This window comes from Podarcis melisellensis (assembly GCF_964234715.1).
Source record: "Podarcis melisellensis genome assembly, chromosome: 4".
Classification (NCBI taxonomy): domain Eukaryota; kingdom Metazoa; phylum Chordata; class Lepidosauria; order Squamata; family Lacertidae; genus Podarcis; species Podarcis melisellensis.
In genome coordinates this window covers 101,747,537-101,768,011 of record NC_138531.1, presented here as the reverse complement: position 1 = coordinate 101,768,011, position 20,475 = coordinate 101,747,537, and the positions used below count along the sequence as shown (strand labels likewise).

General features: G+C 49.1%; 1 protein-coding gene across 1 annotated transcript; it reads left to right on the top strand.

Moving 5' to 3' along the window:
• Nucleotides 1-1,788: 1,788 nt before the first annotated feature.
• Nucleotides 1,789-14,191, top strand: CHRNA10 (cholinergic receptor nicotinic alpha 10 subunit; the record flags this gene model as incomplete). The annotated part of the gene is made up of 5 exons (XM_081909140.1): nt 1,789-1,858; nt 6,453-6,598; nt 7,877-8,031; nt 11,294-11,826; nt 13,008-14,191. 5 exons carry the CDS (start codon nt 1,789-1,791, stop codon nt 13,613-13,615), a joined length of 1,512 nt encoding a protein of 503 aa, XP_081765266.1. The 3' UTR covers nt 13,616-14,191.
• Between the last annotated feature and the right edge of the window lie 6,284 nt (nt 14,192-20,475).

Sequence of the window (20,475 nt, the reverse complement as noted above, 5' to 3'; positions counted from 1 at the left end):
AGGAAGAACAGGGAGTTCGACTGGCTGGACCAAACTGTCCCTTGCATGTCCACTCTAGCAAAACAAGGGCTGTTGTACTCTCAGTGGATTACATCCCACACATAGAACTGTAGAGCTGGAAGGCACTAAGGCTGGCTGATATATCCATAACAAGTTTCATAATTTTTGACCTGGCATTATATTGCGAATCATGATGTGTTTGCGTGCGCAAAAATCACAATGTGGCAAAAAAACCCAGCCAGCCAGCCTCTACATAAAGGTAAAGGGCCCCCTGACTGTTAGGTCCAGTCGCGGACGGCTCTGGGGTTGCGACACTCATCTCGCTTTACTGGCCGAGGAGCCGACGTACAGCTTCCGGGTCACGTGGCCAGCAGGACTAAGCCACTTCTGGCGAACCAGAGCAGCGCACGGGAACGCCGTTTACCTTCCCGCCGGAGTGGTACCTATTTATCTACTTGAACTTTGACGTGCTTTCGAACTGCTAAGTGGGCAGGAGCAGGGACCGAGCAACGGGAGCTCACCCCATCGTGGGGATTCGAACTGCCAACCTTCTGATCGGCAAGTCCTAGGCTCTGTGGTTTAGATCACAGCGCCACCCGCGCCCCTTAGCCTCTACATAGCTTCACCCTTATTTCAGACATCGTGACACATCAGTATATTTCGATGTTTAGCTGGTGATATATCGCAAGGTTGAAAACCAGATATCACTCGGCCCAAGAAAGGACTCCAGGGGTCATAAAGTTCAACCCCCTGAAATGTAGGGAGAGAGGTACTTTCCTTCCACATGGTGCCTGGGGGCCCTTGTGGCAGAGGCAGACCTAGGGGTTTCAGATTTCAGCACCACCATGTGCCTTGCCAAAACTCGGCACCTCCCCACCTCTCTCGCTCCATTCTGAATAATAGTCGCAGCAGCGCCCCCAAGGCTCCATGCCCAGGGTGACAGAACCAGTCATGCTCCCCTAAATCTGCCTCTTACTGCGGGGAATGGGGACGCTGGACCAGATAGACCCCTTGGGTCTCATCCGGCGCTCTGGTTGTGGCACAGTCCAGCGGCCCACAGTTTTCAGAGGAGTCGCTCTGCCAGTCTGCTGGGACTTAAGGCATCCTGAAGACTTCCTTCTATAATTGTCACCTGGCTTCTGCAGTGAGTGCCAAAAGACTGGATTTTTGTGGAATGCCAAACGACCACCAGGCTGATGCTGTACACCTGAGATTCCAGGATGATTGTGCACATTCGGAAACGAAAGTTTCCTTTTGTTTCGCGGATGGCACAGTTTGCTTTAACCAGCCGGCACCGGCGAGGCCTTTGTGCCCCTTTCTTCCAGATGACTGCAGTCTAAAACAGGCTGATGAGCAAAACCCAAACTCACCTTGACCTGCTGTGTCTCTGCTGCCTTAACACACACACACACACACACACACACACACACAACTCCTTAGGTTGGCTGTGCAGGGCGGATCTTTTGCCAGAGGTTCATTTGCAACCTCCGAGGCTGCTCCTTCCACCTGATGTCACCTACGACCGGCTGGCCGGCTGCTTTTTTTTCCACTCTAGGTAAGGAAAATCCATCGGTGGCTGTCAAAGAAAAGACAGGCTGAGTTGCACAGCGCAGAGTTTACACGCACTGGAGCTTCCACACGCACAAAGGGTTCCTCTGGATTGCCTCCTCTGCCTTCTCCTCGCTGACTCACGCAGCCATGCTCTCCGGGTGACTTAAAGCCCTCCTTCCAGCCGATTCCGAGATTCGCCACCTCCCACCCCCCAGGTTCACCTTGGCAAGGGTGAAGATGTCTCCGAATCCTTGGATGGGCACCTTCCTCCTGTCTGCCTCTTTGCTGGCTCTGCTCTTTGCTCCAGGTAAGACTTTCAAAAGGCTTTGCACCTCTCCTTTGTGGTGCCTTGATTTCTTCTTTGCTTCATATTAGCAGAAGGGGCCGTGAAATGTGGTGCAATGAAATTATTCTGCTTTCCCTCTCTCTCTGACGCTTGCTTCAAGGAGTTTTGCTTCTAAGCAAAAGGCTGCTTCCTCCTGGAATTTTGCAAGCCTTCGATCAAGCGGCTGCCCCCCTGCCCCCCCCTCCCGGGCCAGCTGCAGATTCTAAGGTTTCGCATTTGACCTCCCACCTGGGAGAGAATTCTACCTGCTCCTCCTCAGGACCCGTGCGTTTGTCTTTGCGATTCGTTTCATACTTGGGAAAAGTGTTGTTTTCACGGCGGGGAGGTTTGTCCTAACAGCTCCATAGAAACTTGGCCCCGGAGAGTTTGCGTCCTGGAATTGCCATCAGCTAAATTGCAATTCAATCGCCCTCTTGCGAGGAAATGCAGGCCAGGCTGCGCTTTGGAAATGCAGCTGGTTAGGGACTGGAAATGTGTGTGTCTTGATCTGTAAGCGAACCTTGCAAGATGTCAATAGACGCGCCTGCCAGGGAAATGGGACACCCGTCATTAAACTTTCAAACCGAGGAAAGGACGGATCTTGCAACATTCCCTGCCTGTTTCGGAGCTTAAAAAACGGAGGAAGAGACAGGTGCCGACAGGGGAGAGCCGGTGGGGTCCAAGTAATGTAGGTGGCTCCATCTGGCGAAGAGAGAGAAGGTCTGGGTTCAAATCCTGCCCTTCGCATGGACTAGCTAAGGAGCCCCTGGGCAAATTTAGCTGCAATTTCTGTATTGCAGGGAGTTGGACTAGATGACCCCTGGGTCCCCTCCAACGCTACGTTTCAAGGATTCTAAATCACTCTCCCAGCCTCCGTTCCCCTGCTTGTAAAATGGATAGAGGCGTAACCGTCCTTTAGTAATGCTGGATGAAAACTGTCCTTTTAAAAGTGGCAGGATGGGCACTTCAGGCTAGCTCCACTGTGTTGGAAGGAGGCAGAGCATGCCTTCTGTGGGTGAGAGGCAGCGGGGCGTAGTGGTTAGAGTGTTGGACTGGGTTCAAATCCCCACACTGGGCCACAAACCTCTCTGGGTGTGATCCTGGGCCAGTCCCTCTCCCTCTCAGCCTAGTCTACCTCTCAGGGTCATGGTTGGGGTTAAACGAGGACAGGGAGAACCATGTTCACCACCTTGAGTTCCTGGGAGGAAGAGGTGGAATATAAATGCAAATAATAATAATGATGATGATGATGATAATGCTGCTGACTGGGGCTACTTCAGGCTGCCGTCGGCTGCCCTCTCACTCGGGAAGTCTTGGCTGCAGCACAGGAAGAAAAAGATCCTCTCTGCACATGTTGTGGAACGAAAGCCGTGTTCCCAGGGCTTCCATGTGGCGAGTCTGTCTTTGCACCCATGTGCAATGCCTCAACCCTGCAAGGCACCGAGGAGGGTCGCTTGCCTCTGCTCAGAAGAGCCCCCTCGGACAAACGGCCCTTTTGGAGCTTCTCCTCTGCAGGATTTTGCCCCGGGACAGGGCTGCGAATGTGACCCCCGTGCTTGGTGAGCGGAAGAAATCCAGAGCAGGTGGCCTGCGGTGTCTTGCTGCACTGCGCCTGAGTGTGTGTGGGGGGGGGATGGCCCCATTGGCCCTGGACAAGACCCCAGGGATCCCAAACACCCCCTCCCTCCAACGGCAAGCCTGTGTCTGCCTCTGGAGGGCTGCCCCATGGAAGATAGAGCCAGTTTGTTTTCTGGTGGACTCAAATGGCAAAGAAATGAGATCCCAGCTAAACACTAGGAAGAACTTTCTGGTGGTAAGAGCTGTTCCACAGTGGAATGGACTCCCTTGGAAGGTGGCAGGCTCTCCTTCCTTGGGGGTTTTTTAAGCAGAGGATGGTGGGGGGCATTTGTCACATGAAAGTTGTACATGGGGAGAGGACCATTTTTCTCCCTTTCTCGTAGCGTAGAACTTGTGGGCGTCCAATGAAGCTCAACGTGGGAAGATTCAGGACCGATAAAAAGCAAGTCCTTCTTCTGGCAGCACAGAGTTAATCTATGGAACTCCCTCCTGTTGCAGGAATTTATGTATAGGTTTTTTTGGGGGTTTCCCCTCCAGCAGATATCATGCACATGCAGCCCACTACCAAAATCAGCACCATCACTTTTGTGACTTTTGTGATTTGTCCCCACAAAACACTTCATCACAGTTTCTTCCTAGCTATTCAAAGGGCCTCTGCTGCACGATACCAAATGTAAGAATTCACTACTCAATGTATCTATGTACTGGATCACTGGGAAAACTCCAGATATTCCTATAGACATGTGAGCTCAGCTACTCAGCAGCCCCTCTGCCTGAGTGATAATCCCAGGCATCCTGATACCTGAGTGCCAGACAGGTAGCCATGGGTGTTTGATATAGGGCAAGGAGAACCATGGGGCAGGGTCCAGGATGCTCAGATTACTGCCACTAGACCTCCCCTTTCATGATGTAACCATGATGTATTAGTGAGGTAGTTTGGGGGGGTGTAACATGGGGATTAAAGGGACCCCTGACCATTAGGTCCAGTCGCGAACGACTTTGGGGTTGCGGCACTAATCTCGCTTTATTGGCCGAGGGAGCCGCCGTACAGCTTCCGGGTCATGTGGCCAGCATGACTAAGCCGCTTCTGGCGAACCAGAGCAGTGCATGGAAACACCGTTTACCTTATAGTGGGACCTGTTTATCTACTTGCACTTTGACATGCTTTCAAACTGCTAGGTGGGAAGGAGCAGGAACTGAGCGACGGGAGCTCACCCCATCGCGGGGATTCAAACTGCCGACCTTCTGATCGGCAGGCCCTAGGCTCTGTGGTTTAGACCACAGTGCCACCCGCGTCCCTAACATGGGGATTAGCAGCTAATAAAAGTTTGGATTCTCTTTTGTTTGGGGCTTCCATCTTGTTCCACCTTGTGGCAGGTGGGAGTCCTATTGCGACAGTCTTCAATAAAGACCAAGCCTACTGGCTGCTGTTTTGCTCTGGTATTCCTGGCTGGTGTCCTTGTTTTTTTGTCCAAGGGAGCCCTCATATTTCTCTGCTAACACTCCCACAGGAGGCAGCGATTTCCATCAACTGAGAGGCACCTTTGGCACCCACACCCTGTGATAGGAATTCTGAGGTCTTAGATATATAATAAATGTTCATAACTGTACCAACCAAGCACGTACATAGATCAGCACAGGAAGACCGACCTGGAACCCTTTTGATTCCCAAACTGACTAAATGTTTTCTCTACAAGGTCAAAGGAAAATGGAAAAGCCTCCCCATTGTCTTTTCTTTCACAAATCCTGTCTTAAGGGTATGTCTGTATTTGAATAGGGTTGCACGCCATTGTTCTGGGTTCCTCCTCCTTTCTTTCCTGCGTGTGAGGGGAGCACCCTGTTGCAACAGATCAATAAAGATCAAGCTTACTAGCTGCTTTGCTTCTCAATATTCTCTGGTTGGCCTCTGTTATTCTCTCCTACCAATAGGGAACCTATATATGGGCTCTTGGATACCCCATAAGGGGAAAAGGGCAGTTTTTTGTTTACAACAGATGGCAACCACGAAGGGACATTTGGTTACTCGGATTCTGGGAACGAGGAAGGACTGGTGATCCAGCACGCACCAGGCAGTTTGCCAGGAGGAATAACCAGTCCTCCATCGATCCAAGGGTCTGGAAATAATTGGAGGTCCAGCGGGGTTAACCAGAGGTCCAGCGGGGTTAACAGACCAAAAGTCAGGAATTTACTGTGCTGTGAAATATGCTTCCAGCAGGGATGTAGCAGGGCACTGTCCCTTTCAAGTTCATCAGTTTTGTTGAGTGAAATAAATGAAATAACTCAGTTGGGATAGCTAAGCTGGTAGAGCAGCTGAATTCTTAAATTCAGGGTTGGGGGTTTGAGCCCCATGTTGGGCATGTTGGAGGGGTTGGACTAAATGATCCTTGTACAAACTTAACATACAGAATAAGAGAACAAGAAAAATCTATGTTTAAAGAAGAATGTAAAATGTTCACTGAATATATGGGTGGAATTTGTGTTCATTTAAAAACGCTGGTAGCACTGAGATAAATTCAACAGTATATATAAGTTTTGATGGATGTAACAATGGATTACTGAATGGTTTAGTTCATGTAAAAGATGCAGGAATGTGTGGTATGGAAAATGAACCACCAAAAGAGAAGATGGGAAGTCATTGATTTAAGGTTGTTTAAATGAATATTTTGAAATGTAAATTAGACAATTTAATAAAAATTATATATTAGGACTAGATGATCCTTGTTGTCCCTTCCAACTCTACGATTCTGTGAAATAGTTTTAACTGGATTTCCAATAAATGTGCAACTAAATTGCTGTTGCTTTGAAGTTTATTGTGTTCCTATCTTCCTTAGTGGGTTGTGCAAACTGTCATTCCGCTTTTCATACGGGACACAGGCATTTATGGAACCAAGGTTTTGGTGGCCTTTAAATATTTTGGAAACAGCTGACATGGACCTTTCCTTTGTTCTCTCCCCACCCCCTTCTCCCTGCCCCACAACTTGGCCTCCTTCCCCCCCAGGCTGCTCAGGGGCTCAGGGCAAGTTTGCATACAAGCTGCTCAATGACCTGTTTGCCAACTACTCCAATGCGCTGCGTCCGGCGGAAGACACAGACAGAGCTCTCAATGTCACGCTGCAGGTCACCCTGTCCCAGATCATCGACATGGTGAGTCCTTTGGTGCTTGGAGGGCGGGTGGAAGAGGCTTCAAATGCAGCTGCGGTTCGGAGCGCTCTTGTCGGAAGAGGCTGAACGGCTATGGATAGATCCACTGTGTCTTGCGCCCCATTGCAAGGGGTTTTGGTCTTGGTTGGCTAGGGCAAGGGCCCTGTTTTGCCGAACTGCTTTGAGTTCTCTTTCCCCAACTGAAAGACTTTCATTCGCCATTTGCTTAAAGGGTAAAGGGACCCCTGACCATTAGGTCCAGTCGTGGACAACTCTGGGGTTGTGGCGCTCATCTTGCTTTTTGATCAGCTAATAAGTCTTCATTCAATCTCCATCTAAATGAAATATGACTTTCTTTTTGCATTTCAGGGAGGTAAGCAAATGGCTAGGGCTTGCTGATCGACAGGGTGAGCTCCCGTTGCTCGGTCCCTGCTCCTGCCCACCTAGCAGTCAAAAGCACGTCAAAGTGCAAGTAGATAAATAGGTACCGCTCTGGCGGGAAGGTGAACGGCGTTTCTGTGTGCTGCTCTGGTTCGCCAGAAGTGGCTCAGTCATGCTGGCCACATGACCCGGAAGCTGTACGCCATCTCCCTCGGCCAGTAAAGCGAGATGAGTGCCGCAACCCCAGAGTCAGCCACAACTGGACCTAACGGTCAGGGGTCCCTTTACCTTTACTTTTAACATACAATGAGCATAACATACAACAATACAAACAACCAGACAAAAGACTTCCTTTATCCTGTATCTGGCCTCCTTATTTACTTCCTATAAATGTTTCCTTTATGAATAATTATTAAGAATTTTCTAATTATAACTTAAATGTCCACAAAGTCTCCTGAAGACATTAATCAAAACAAGTCCAGGTATGTATTTTAGGGCACTGTTTTGTGAAGTGTTTCCTGCGTTTCCCCCATGCTTTTTGAAACTCTTGTCTAGTGTGATCTCTAATTGCTTCTGTTAATCTAGCCAGTACAATATACCGTACTAGATAACAGTTTGTCTTGCCATTCCTTTTCTGTTGGCACAGTTTCTTTTTTCCAGTTTTTAACAATTAGGATTAGAAACCGGACTGGGCAATGGCACTTGGTCTATTCCTTCCTCGCCTCTAAAGAAAAAAAGGAGGTATTTCAATGTTTGTGTGTGTGTGTGTGTGTGTGTGTGTGTGTGAAAGCCGATTTCCCCCAGATTCCCCATCCGATGCCCCTCTCTGCAAGAAAAGGAGAGCATAAGGTGTGCTCCTTGCACCCTGTATCTGAGGTTGTTTTCCCTCTTGCCTTGCAGGATGAGAGGAATCAAATCTTGACGGCTTACCTGTGGATCCGGCAGGTGTGGGTGGACGCCTACCTGAGCTGGGAGAAGGAGGCTTACGATGGCATTGACACCATACGGATCCCAAGCAGCTATGTCTGGAGGCCGGACATCGTTCTGTATAACAAGTAGGTTTCACAGAAGGCCCCCTGTGGCACCGCAGCCCTTCCCTTTAAAAGATGTTCTGCGAAGGTGTTTTTTGATGAACTAAGTGGAAGACTATGAGTCATGGGAGCAGGGAGAGAAAGTGTCTGGATTCAGCAGTGCTTTAAGTTTGTTTTTGGTTGTTAGTCTGCTAATGTTCTTCATATTGTTTTGTGGGTTATGAGTCCTGGAACGCTCTGCAAATTTTATAAAATGGCTTCTTGTGGTTGTGCTGTTTAATCCATTTTATAAGTTGTTTTGCTAATGATTTATAGAAGGCGATTGTTTTACTGTATTGTTGATTTGTTCATTATTTTATATATGTTGCAAGTGGCGCTGTGGGTTAAACCACTGAGCCTTGGGCTTGCCGATTGGAAGGTCGGCGGTTCGAATCCCTGCGACGGAGTGAGCTCCTGTTGCTCAGTCCCTGCTCCTGCCAACCTAGCAGTTCGAAAGCATGTCAAAGTGCCACTAGATAAATAGGTACCACTCTGGTGGGAAGGTAAATGGCGTTTCCGTGTGCTGCTCTGGTTCGCCAGATGCGGCTTAATCCTGCTGGCCACATGACCCGGAAACTGTACGCCGGCTCCCTCGGCCAATAAAGTGAGATGAGCGCCGCAACCCCAGAGTCGGCCACGACTGGACTTAATGGTCAGGGGTCCTTTTACCTTTACCTTTACTAAGTTACTATTTATTGTTTTTACCGTATTTTTCGCTCTATAACACGCACCTGACCATAACACGCACATTGTTTTTAGAGGAGGAAAACAAGGGAAAAAACATTCTGAATGAAACAGAGGATGTATCATTTTTGTGCTTCATGCTGTGGCCACAGACATGTGATCTGATGGTGAATTTGGGGTGACCCAATGCAAAGATCCTGAGGATCCATGTGGATCCATGCTTTGTAACCACGTTTTTGCACCATTGCAGCCCTGTTTTTGTATCAGATCATTGCTATGTGCTCTGATGGTGAATTTGGGCTGACCCAATGCAAAGATCCTGAGGATCCACGTGTAACCACGTTTTAAGTGGGGAGGGAAGGAAAAATATAGAAGGGACAAGGAGCACGAGAGGGGTGTGCGGAGAAGCAGCTGGCTAAGAATGCAGGAGAGGGGTTTAAAGGGGGGGGAAGGAAGGCAAAAGTCCACCCACCCACTCAAGCCAGCCCTCTCTCTCTCTCTCTCATCTGCATGTTTTCCGCTGCCTGCAGAGTCCCCAGACGCAGCAGCACCACCACCACCGGAGCACGGACGCTCTGCTTTCCTCTCTGCTTGCCTGGAGGGGAGGGGATTTCACTGCTCTTTGTTCCGTCTGAGCAAAAGCAACCGAAACAGAACAGGGTGGGCAGTGAGACCCTGAGGCAGAATGCAGGAAAGCAGCAGCCTCCTCTCCTCCGTGACGGCGCAATATGATTTTTGCCTGATTTTTGCCATGCACTTGGGACAAACGGCTCCAGGGACCACACATTCGCTCTATAACACGCACAGACATTTCCCCTTACTTTTTAGGAGAAAAAATCTGCGTGTTATAGAGGGAAAAATACGGTATATCATTTGTATTAAGTCTCCAACATTATTTCAAACCATTTATCATTATACAATTTTTTTAACATACAAAGTTTCTTATTGACTTTACACCCCTCCTTCCCGATGTTTTTTTTCCTACTCCTTTTTATTAGCTGTTTTACAACACATAAATTTTGATTATCTAAACCCCTTGACCATTATTATTATTATAGCTCTAAAATAGTTATTAATAGTAGTTATTATTTATTGTATGTAAGCCGCTTTGTGACTCACAGGAGTGAAAAGCAGCGTAGGATTATAGTACAGTGGTACCTCGGTTTTTGAACGTCTCGAAAGTCAAACGAAAACCCGGAAGTAACTGCTTCGGTTTTTGAATGCTTTTCGGGACTGAAACGTGCTGCACGGCTTCCCTATTGAGTTTTCCGGAAGTAAATGCTTCTGGAAGTAATTGCTTCGGTTTTCAAACGTTTCAGAAGTCCAACGGTCTTCCCAAATGGATTACGTTCGAAAACCGAGGTACCACTCTAAATGAAATGAAATGGATGTTCTCCTGAAAACGGAGAGCTGCTTTCTTGACCCGGCACTGACACTTCCTCAGAAACTGCAATTATTCCAGAATGTGGCAGCCAGACTGGTGACTGGGAGCGGCCGCCGAGACCACATAACACCGGTCCTGAAAAACCTTCATTGGCTCCCAGTACGTTTCTGAGCACAATTCAAAGTGCTGACCTTGAAAGCCCTAAACGGCCTTGGCCCAGTATACCTGAAGGAGCGTCTCCACCCCCATCGTTCTGCCCGGACACTGAGGTCCAGCTCCGAGGGCCTTCTGGTGGTTCCCTCACTGCGAGAAGTGAGGTTACAGGGAACCAGGCAGAGGGCCTTCTTGGTGGTGGCGCCCACCCTGTAGAATGCCCTCCCATCAGACGTCAAGAAAATAAACTATCTGACTTTTAGAAGACATCTGAAGGCAGCCTTGTTTAGGGAAGTTTTTAATGTTTAATGCTGCCAGGCCTACCTCACAGGGGTGTTGTGGGGATTAGATGGGGGGGCAGTAGAACCATGTAATTCACTTCAAGCTTCAGGGAGGAAAAAGCCGGGATATAAATGCAATAAGCAAGCAATTCTTCGGTGCTCACATTAGGGGAACTGTGTGCCAGACGTGTAAACAAGGAATCTTTGCAGGACAGCATTTCCCTCCTGCTTAACCATGTGGGGTGGGGGTGGGGGGACAAAATCTGGACCTTGCAATGGGAAAACTTGGAGGCACCATGTTGCATGTTTGTGGGGAGGGGGGAAAGAAGTGGTAGAAATTTGGAGCAGGAGAGCTGGACGCCCCCATGTATAAGACACCCCCTATTTTGTGTTTTTAATACAGTGGTACCTCGGGTTACATACGCTTCAGGTTACATATGCTTCAAGATGCATAGTCCACTAACCCAGAAATAGTGCTTCGGGTTAAGAGCTTTGCTTCAGGATGAGAGCAGAAATGGTCCTTCAGCGGCGCGGCGGCAGCAGGAGGCCCCATTAGCTAAAGTGGTGCTTCAGGTTAAGAACAGTTTCAGGTTAAGAACAGACCTCCGGAACGAATTAAGTACTTAACCCGAGGTACCACTGTATTCTGTTGGGAGCCTCCCAGAGTGGCTGGGGAAACCCAGCCAGATGGGTGGAGTATAAATAATAACAATAATAATTATTTCTCTCCTTCCCCCTCCTCCAGCGCCGATGACCAGTTCACGGGCTCGATGGAGACCAACGTGGTGATCCACTCGGACGGCCAGATCATGTGGGACTCTCCGGCCATCACCAAGAGCTCCTGCAAGGTGGACGTCTCCTACTTCCCCTTTGACGGCCAGCAGTGCCGACTGACCTTTGGCTCCTGGACGTACAACGGCAACCAGATTGACATCCTGAACAAGCAGGAGACGGGGGACCTGACGGACTTCGTGGAGAACGTGGAATGGGAGGTGCTGGGAATGCCGGCCAAGCGCAGCGTGGTCACCTACGGGTGCTGCTCGGAGCCCTACCCGGACGTCACCTACACGCTCCTCCTCAAGAGGAGGGCTTCCTTCTACATCTTCAATCTGCTTCTCCCCTGCATCATGATCTCTTTCCTGGCCCCGCTGGGCTTCTACCTCCCGGCCGACTCCGGGGAGAAGGTGTCCCTGGGGGTGACCGTCCTCCTGGCACTGACTGTCTTCCAACTGCTGGTGGCCGAGAGCATGCCCCCCTCGGAGAACGTGCCCCTCATCGGTGAGTAATCCCTGGGGGGAGAAGGTGAGGATTGTGGCATCTCTGGACCCCGCCCAGAAATAAGGAAACTGAAAAAAGGGATATTGCATGTTTGGGGTTGACATCTGCAGGATCTGATTTCTTTCCGCAGGGCCTGAAAGACGGAGCTGTTCTGCCTGGCCTTTGGCTTGGAATCAACTTGATTCCCTCCCTCTCTTTCCCTTTCTCCTTCTGTGATGGAGCTCTTATTTGGGGACTTCCCTGGCTTTTTTCTGGCCCACATAGGACCAGTCTGGATAATTGGCCTCGGTGAAGATTTGACGTTTTCATCCCCAAAAAAGTTTTTGATTTGAGTTTCTACTGAAATGAGGCTGCATTCTTATGCTGTATTTTAATTTTGTTTTTAAGTTGAATTTTAATCAATTATTTTTATACCTGGTGTTAGCCGCCCTGAGCCTTTTCTTGGCTAGGGAGGGCAGGTTTTTTAATTTTAATAATTTTAAAAAAATTAATAAATTTACAGTGGTACCTTGGGTTACATACACTTCAGATTACATACGCTTCAGGTTACAGACTCCGCTAACCCAGAAATAGTACCTTGGGTTAAGAACTTTGCTTCAGGATGAGAACAGAAATCGTTCTCCGGCGGTGCGGCGGCTGCAGGAGGCCCCATTAGCTAAAGTGGTGCTTCAGGTTAAGAACAGTTTCAGCTTAAGAATGGACCTCTGGAACGAATTAAGTACTTAACCCGAGGTACCACTGTAATAGTTTTTTTAAATTTTAATAATTTTTAAAATTATTATTATTATTATTATTATTATTATTATTATTATTATTATTATTATTATTATTATATTTGATGTTTTATTGTGTTTTTATTTTGTGTTTTTATTCTGGGAGGTGCCCAGAGTGGCTGGGGAAACCCAGCTGGATGGAGGGGGTAATAAATAATAAAATATAATAATAATAATAATAATAATAATAATAATAATAATAATAATAATACATATTCATAATACCTGTGAAGGTCTCATGTTGCCTTCCCCAGCCTGGTGCTCCCTCAATTTCAGGCTCCTGGCGGGGGCTAATGGGAGTTGTAGCCCAGCACCCCAGATTGGTGTGATGGCCGCTCTCAGGTGCTAAAGGAGCCTCTCCTCTTGTCCGTCCGTCCGTCCCCTGCTCCCTGACCCCTCCACCTGCAGGCAAATACTACATCGCCACCATGACCATGATCACGGCCTCGACCGCCTTGACCATCTTCATCATGAACATCCACCACTGCGGCCCTGGCGCCAAACCCGTCCCCAGGTGGGCCAAGAAGCTCATCCTGCAATACATGGCCCGCATCTTCTTCGTCTACGAAGTGGGGGAGAGCTGCAAGAGCCCCCGGCCGGAGCCAGAGCCCGCCCCCAAAGCCCGCGTGGCCAACGGCGGGGGCCCCACGCGGGGGGTGGGCAGGGGGAGATCCCCCGGCGAGGAAGCCCTGCCCCGCCGGTCTCCTTCGCAGGGGCCCAGCAGCCCCTCGGAGCAGCCCGGCTGGGGCGAGGGCAGCCAGTACGTGGACCTGGAGGGCGGGGAGGGCGAGTCTCCGGATCAGGCCCCCTGCGCCAAGAGCCGCTGCCTCTGCCACCACCACAGCATCCTCAGGAACGTGGAGTACATTGCCAACTGCTTCCGGGACCAGAAGGCGGCTTCCAGGCGGACCGGGGAGTGGAAGAAGATCGCCAAGGTGATGGACCGCTTCTTCATGTGGGTCTTCTTCGCCATGGTGTTCATCATGAGCCTGCTCATCATGGGCAAAGCCATCTGAGATGCCCCAGAGGAGCAGGAAGCATGCCAGCAAAGCCTCCTTCCTGCTCCTCAGCCGGCTGCTGCGATATCATCATCATCATCATCATTTTTTGGAAGGAGAACTTGCCCTGCAAAAAGTGGGTCACGCAGGGCTGGCGGACGGTGCTGGCAGAAGGTCCAATCCGCTGGCAGGACTAGGGCATTTCTGATGGGCACCCAGGGAAGTGTGAGCTGGACAGGTGAGCCCCAAGACCCCTTGGGATGCCATAGGTGGTGCTGGGGTGCAGCTCTTGGACCATGGGGGGTGGGCAACAGCATGTCCAGGGGCCCTGGGGGTCCTTCCAACTCTACAGTTCTGTGTTGAGCCAGAAATTGGATACTACGGACATGGCGGCTGCTTCTGCATCCACCACCACACCCTTCTAGCAGATGAGCGATTTAGTCTTTGGCTTCTGCACACAAACAGCTGCCCCACAACCCTAGGAGCAGAGGAACAGCTGCCAAGTCGGGTCATGGGCTCATTCATCTCAGTATTGTCTACACTGACAGCATCTCATAAGGGTTTCAGGCAAGGGATTCTTTTCCAGCCCTCTCTGGAAGACGCCTTTGGGGAATGAATGTGGGACCTTCCTGGTCTACGGCTCTGTCCACACTGCAGCTTAATGTGGATTGTGAACCCCTCATGCTTCCTTTAATTCCTCCTTGGATGCAAGCAGCAGTCTCTTCCGTCTACTGATATTGCACACTTTCTCCTCCCAGAATCCCAAGGTTCCCTATTGCTTTGAAAATCCAAACAGGAGAGCGCCATCAATGGCATTGGTGCAATTTGTGATTATGCAAACACTTGCACCATCGGTAGTTGGTCTAGATGACCCTTTGCCCCTTCCAGCTCTATAATTCTGTTGTTGTTGTTGTTTAGTCATTTAGTCGTGTCCGACTCTTTGTGACCCCCTGGACCAGAGCACCCCAGGCCCTCCTGTCTTCCACTGCCTCCTGCAGTTTGGTCAAACTCATGTTGGTAGCTTTGAGAACACTGTCCCACCATCTTGTCCTCTGTCATCCCCTTCTCCTTGTGCCCTCCATCTTTCCCAACATCAGGGTCTTCTCCAGGGAGTCTACTCTTCTCACGAGGTGGCCAAAGTTTTGGAGCCTCAGCTTCAGGATCAGTCCTTCCAGTGAGCACTCAGGGCTGATTTCCTTAAGAATGGATCGGTTTGTTCTTCTTGCAGTCCATGGGACTCTCAAGAATCTCCTCCAGCACCAGAACTCAAAAGCACCTATAATTCTAGGATGATGCAAATGCAGAGTTTTAGTGCCTAGGGCAGCACTGAGTTCGGCCTTCTGCAAATCCCTTTTATCAGCCCTGCTCCCACTCCAAAACCAAACAGCCAACCAACCCAACAAGCCCTAACATGTTTCTAGCCCTCCTGGAGACCAGCTTGATGAAGTTGGGCTGACGCAGGACACAAAGGCTTCTATGTTTGTGGAACAGAAGCGGAATGCCCTGAGGTTGAGGGTCAGCTGTCCTGCCTCCTGCATGGCTTTGGGCCCTTCCGCCGTGGCCAGCAGAACAGAACATGCACAGCTATATCCAAAACCATATTGGTTGTAACAACAACAACAACTTATTATTTATACCCTGCCCATCTGGCTGGGTTTCCCCAGAGAGAGCCAGTGTGGTATAGTGGTTAAGAGTGGTGGACTCTTAATCTGGTGAACCGGGTTCGCGTCTCCGCTCCTCCACCTGCAGCTGCTGGGTGACCTTGGGCCAGTCACACTTCTCTGAGTCTCTCAGCCCCACTCACCTCACAGAGTGTTTGTTGTGGGGGAGGAAGGGAAAGGAGAATGTGAGCCGCTTTGAGACTCCTTCAGGTAGTGATAAAGCGGGATATCAAATCCAAACTCTTCTTCTTCCCCAGCCACTCTGGGTGGCTCCCAACATAATATTAAAAACACAATAAAACATCAAAAATTAAAAGCTTCCCTAAACAGGGCTGCCTTCAGATGTCTTCTAAAAGTCAGATAGCTGTTTATTTCCTTGACATCTGACGGGAGGGCGTTCCACCGGGTGGGCGCCACCACCAAGTGATTTACCTAAGTCATGCCGATCAGAGATTTCGGCTTCAGAATCTGGCTCCTGTCCCCCCCCCCCTTAGCGCAGAATCTACAAGGAGTTCATTCCCTCTTTTAGCAATACTGAGTTGAGCATAGATCTTTGCTTAAGCACAATAGGGAGAAATTGGCAGGTGTAAAGAAGCCCCAGAGCTTTCAGAAGTTCAAAAGGATTTAGTCCCAAGGGACAAAAAACCTTGGCATTGAAAGCGGCATAGTTGTTGTTGTTGTCGCTGTTGTTGTTGTCGTTTAGTCGTGTCCGACTCTTCGTGACCCCATGAACCAGAGCACGCCAGGCACTTCTGTCTTCCACTGCCTCCCGCAGTTTGGTCCAACTCATGCTGGTAGCTTTGAGAACACTGTCCCACCATCTCGTCCTCTGTCGCCCCCTTCTCCTTGTGCCCTCCATCTTTCCCAACATCAGGGTCTTTTCCAGGGAGTCTTCTCTTCTCATGAGGTGGCCAAAGTCTTGGAGCCTCAGCTTCAGGATCTGTCCTTCCAGTGACCACTCAGGGCTGATTTCCTTCAGAATGGAGAGGTTTGATCTTCTTGCAGTCCATGGGACTCTCAAGAGTCTCCTCCAGCACCAGAATTCAAAAGCATCAATTCTTCGGCGATCAGCCTTCTTTATGGTCCAGCTCTCACTTCCATACAGCACTACTGGGAAAACCAGAGCTTTAACTATATTGGCCTTTGTTGGCAAGGTGATGTCTCTGCTTTTTAAGAGTGCTTTAAATGTGTGCATGTTTCCCAGGGGGACTTTCTCCTCTGTCCTTCTTGTCACATTTCATCACTTGCCCGAATCCTGAAATGCCAATTATCACTCTCGCTTTGGTTACGCTTGCTTGCTTCAACCTTGTGCAACCCGCTGACGAGATCTTAATTTGGGGATACACTTGCTTGTTTGCAGGCTTGAGAGCACCCCACCTTCAAGCCAAATGTTCAGGTGTGTTTCCGTGACTTTTTCCTTGTGTTACATTTTTGATCGCCCTTTCCATTCCTCCCCAAACTTCCAAGGCAATCTCAGTCTAGACGAGGTCGGGCGCCAGAATCCCTGAGCTTGAACAGGCCTCTGGCAGGCCAAGGAAGCTCACAGCTGACCCCACTGGCCCCTGGGAGGAGAAGCCGATCCCATGTACGTTCCTCCAATAGTGCAAAAAATGGACAATGCGCCTTTGCAATAGGAAAGGACATTTCCCTGTATACAGTGGTGCCTCGCAAGACGAAAAGAATCCGCTCCGTGAGTCTCTTCGTCTTGCGGTTTATTCGTCTTGTGAAGCAAGCCCATTAGCGGATTAGCGGCTTAGTTGATCAGCTGATAAGCGGCTTAGCAGATCGGCTGATAAGCGGCTTAGCGGATCAGCTGTTAAGCGGCTTAGCGGATCAGCTGATAAGCGGCTTGGCGGCTTAGCGGATCAGCTGATAAGCGGCTTAGCGGATGAGCTGATAAGTGGCTTAGCGGATCAGCTGTTAAGCGGCTTAGCGAATCAGCTGATAAGAGGCTTAGCGGATCAGCTGTTAAGCGGCTTAGCGGATCAGCTGATAAGCGGCTTAGCGGATCAGCTGTTAAGCGGCTTAGCGGATCAGCTGTTAAGCGGCTTGGCGGCTTAGCGGATCAGCTGTTAAGCGGCTTACCGGCTTGGGGAAAAGGGGGGGAAAGGGGAAAAAACCCCGCAAGAACTCGCAAGACATTTTTGTCTTGCGAAGCAAGCCCATAGGAAATTCATTTTGCGAAGCACCTCCAAAACGGAAAACCCTTTCGTCTAGCGGGTTTTCCGTCTTGCGAGGCATTTGTCTTGCGGGGCACCACTGTATTCTGAGCTTTGGTTCAAATGAGCTGGGCAATGGGTAAAATGAATTAGTTCGGAAGGCCATGGATTTTAATAAAGGTCAAAGCCATCAGGTGAGTCAGCCGGGGGGCAGCTCTGGGAGGGGGGGCCACGGACCCTTTTGCTTCGTCGATCCACTGATCCTGAAACGGGACGAGGGTGTTCTCAGCTTCCTTCCACCTGAGACACCTTCGTGCCCCACCTGCAGATTCTCAACAGGGAACTCGAAACAGATGTGGAAATGATAATAAAGTCCTCAAAAAGCCAACCGTTTCTCTGCGTCTGCAAGGTTCTCTGTGGGGTTGTCTTGTCTTTTTGCCCATCTTCTGCCCCAGTGGCTTTCTTTTTCTTTTACTAAATTTTATTCAACATAATTATTACAAAATACAAGCAAAATACATACATACACATATTTTTCAGATAGGCACACATGTATAAAAAAAGGAAGAAAAAAGAAAAAATAAGAAGAAAAATTGGAAGAATTTATTCTACAAATATCTCAGTGATAAAATTTCACTGATTGACTTCCATCGCTGACACTGCACTTCCTATATACATTTTAAGCAAATTTGTATCTGTTATTCCGTATTTTCCCCATACAATCTCATACAAATATTCTAATCAATAAGTTTTCTAAATCTTTCATAAATCTATTCTAAACACAGCCAATACCTTACACTTACCGATAATCCATGTCTTCAGAAATATAAATATAAATGCCCCAGTGACTTTCAAAAGGGTCTCGGCGGGGCTGGACTGCATGACCTTTGTGATCCCTTCCAACTCTGTAGTTCTGTGATTTAGCTCTGCTCCACTGGGGCCTGGCTAGCTACAGACGAATGGAGCAGAACCACGGGGCAGTGTGGTGCAGCGGTTAGAGATCAGGGTTCGAATCCCCAACTCAGCCACGAAGCTCATTGGCTGAGCCTGGGAGGCAGTCACTGCCTCTCAGCCAGACCTATCGCACAGGGGTGTTGTGGGGATTAGATGGGGGGGCAGTAGAACCATGTAAGTCACTTCAAGCTTCAGGGAGGAAAAAGCCAGTATATAAATGCAATAAGCAAGCAATTCTTTGGCGCTCACATTAGGGGAACTGTGTGCCAGACATGTAAACAAGGAATCTTTGCAGGACAGGATTTCCCTCCTGCTTAACCATGTGGGGTGGGGGTGGGGGGACAAAATCTGGACCTCGCAATGGGAAAACTTGGAGGCGCCATGTTGCATGTTTGTTGGGTGGGGGGAAAGAAGTGGTAGAAATTTGGAGCAGGAGAGCTGGAATGTGGAGAATTACTGTGTTTTTCCGTCTATAAGACGCCCCCATGTATAAGACGCCCCCTATTTTGGGGGACTCTGATTTAAGAAAATGGGGGGAGATGGCCCCCATGTATAAGATACCCCCAAATTTTGGACATCATTTTTTAGGGGGGGAAACCTAGTCTTATACACGGAAAAATATGGCATTCTGTCTCTCCCTCCATCCCAATTACAGTGGGACCTTGGTTCTCAAATGCCTTGGTACTCAAACAACTTGGAACCCAAACACTGCAAACCCGGAAGTAAGTGTTCCTGTTTGCGAACTTTTTTCAGAAGCTGAACGTGCTCCGTTTTGAGTGTTACACTTTGGATTTGAGTTCCACACTTTCATTTTGAGTGTTACGCTGAGGTCTGTCTGTTTTTGCTATTTATTTTTTGTTTTTGCGACTCTTTTTGTTTTTGTGACTGTGTGGAACCCAGTTCAGCTACTGATTGATTGATTTTGTGACTGCAGTACATTGTTGATTGCTTTCCTTTTATGGATCCATGCTCTCGTTAGATAGTAAAAATCATGTTAAAGTGCTGTTTTAGGGGTTGTTTTTAAAAGTCTGGAACAGATTAATCCGTTTTGCATGACTTTCTATGGGAAAGTGCATCTTGGTTTTGGAACGCTTTGGTTTTGGAACAGACTTCCAGAACGGATTAAGTTTGAGAACCAAGGTCCCACTGTAGTTGAAGGGCGATAACCTCCAGCTGGGGTTTATGAGAAGTTGGGGGGCAGTATTTCTGGTGGGGGACACATCGTGCTCCTTCTCTGGTAGTTTGTCTGCCTTTGTTCCCCATCTTCCTACACTCTGATCTCACCTGTGGCTCCTGGAAGCTGTCAGCAGGTGACAGTGGCCATACCCTGCGAAACGGCTTCCTCTGGCTGGCTAAACCAGACAAAGGTAGCTAATGGGACTCAAACTTCCTCTTAATGCTGTCGATGGAGCAGGCAAGACCAAGAGTGGGTCCCACGGTCAAGAAGGTGGTTTCTGGGCGTACTGTAGAGGGGAGTGAGGGGCAGACAAGACTGGGATAAGCTGGGAAGGGAGTCCATAGGAGAAGGAAAACCCTGATCCTGAACCTTGCAGGACATCTGTAGGAATGATTGCTGGGTTGTGGAGCACACTCCCTCCCAAAATAACCACCCCACCACCTCAGGATTGGAAGGTGTGTAAAGGTCACAGTCCAAAATGTATCTGACTGGTTTTGCATATTGTGCCAATAAAAGGAGCCTCTACAGAGTTAGCCGGCAGCTTGCTTGCAGCTTGCCTGTGCACAGCTCAGCTGCATTACCAACTCCTGCCTCATGTCCTTCACGTCACATCTTTGGAAGAAGATAAGGCTAAGGATTAAAACCCAAGGGAAAACCCATACCCGCTGCCTTGAGGGATATCTACAGGAGAAGAAAAGGCTAAAGAGTAAACCTTACACAAATCTGGACTGCAGTCCCCTAAGATTGTTGGATTCTTGTACACCTCCTTCCAGCAACTCCTGCAGCCCAGCTGGTGCCAAATGTCTTGCTCTGCTTTCCTTTGGACCACATCAGTGAGGCTGAGAGGGGGATCTTGTCACCTGAGCAGACCAGGGCACACTGCTCAGGTCACTTCAGTGCTGCTAACACTGAGACAGGCACAACAGG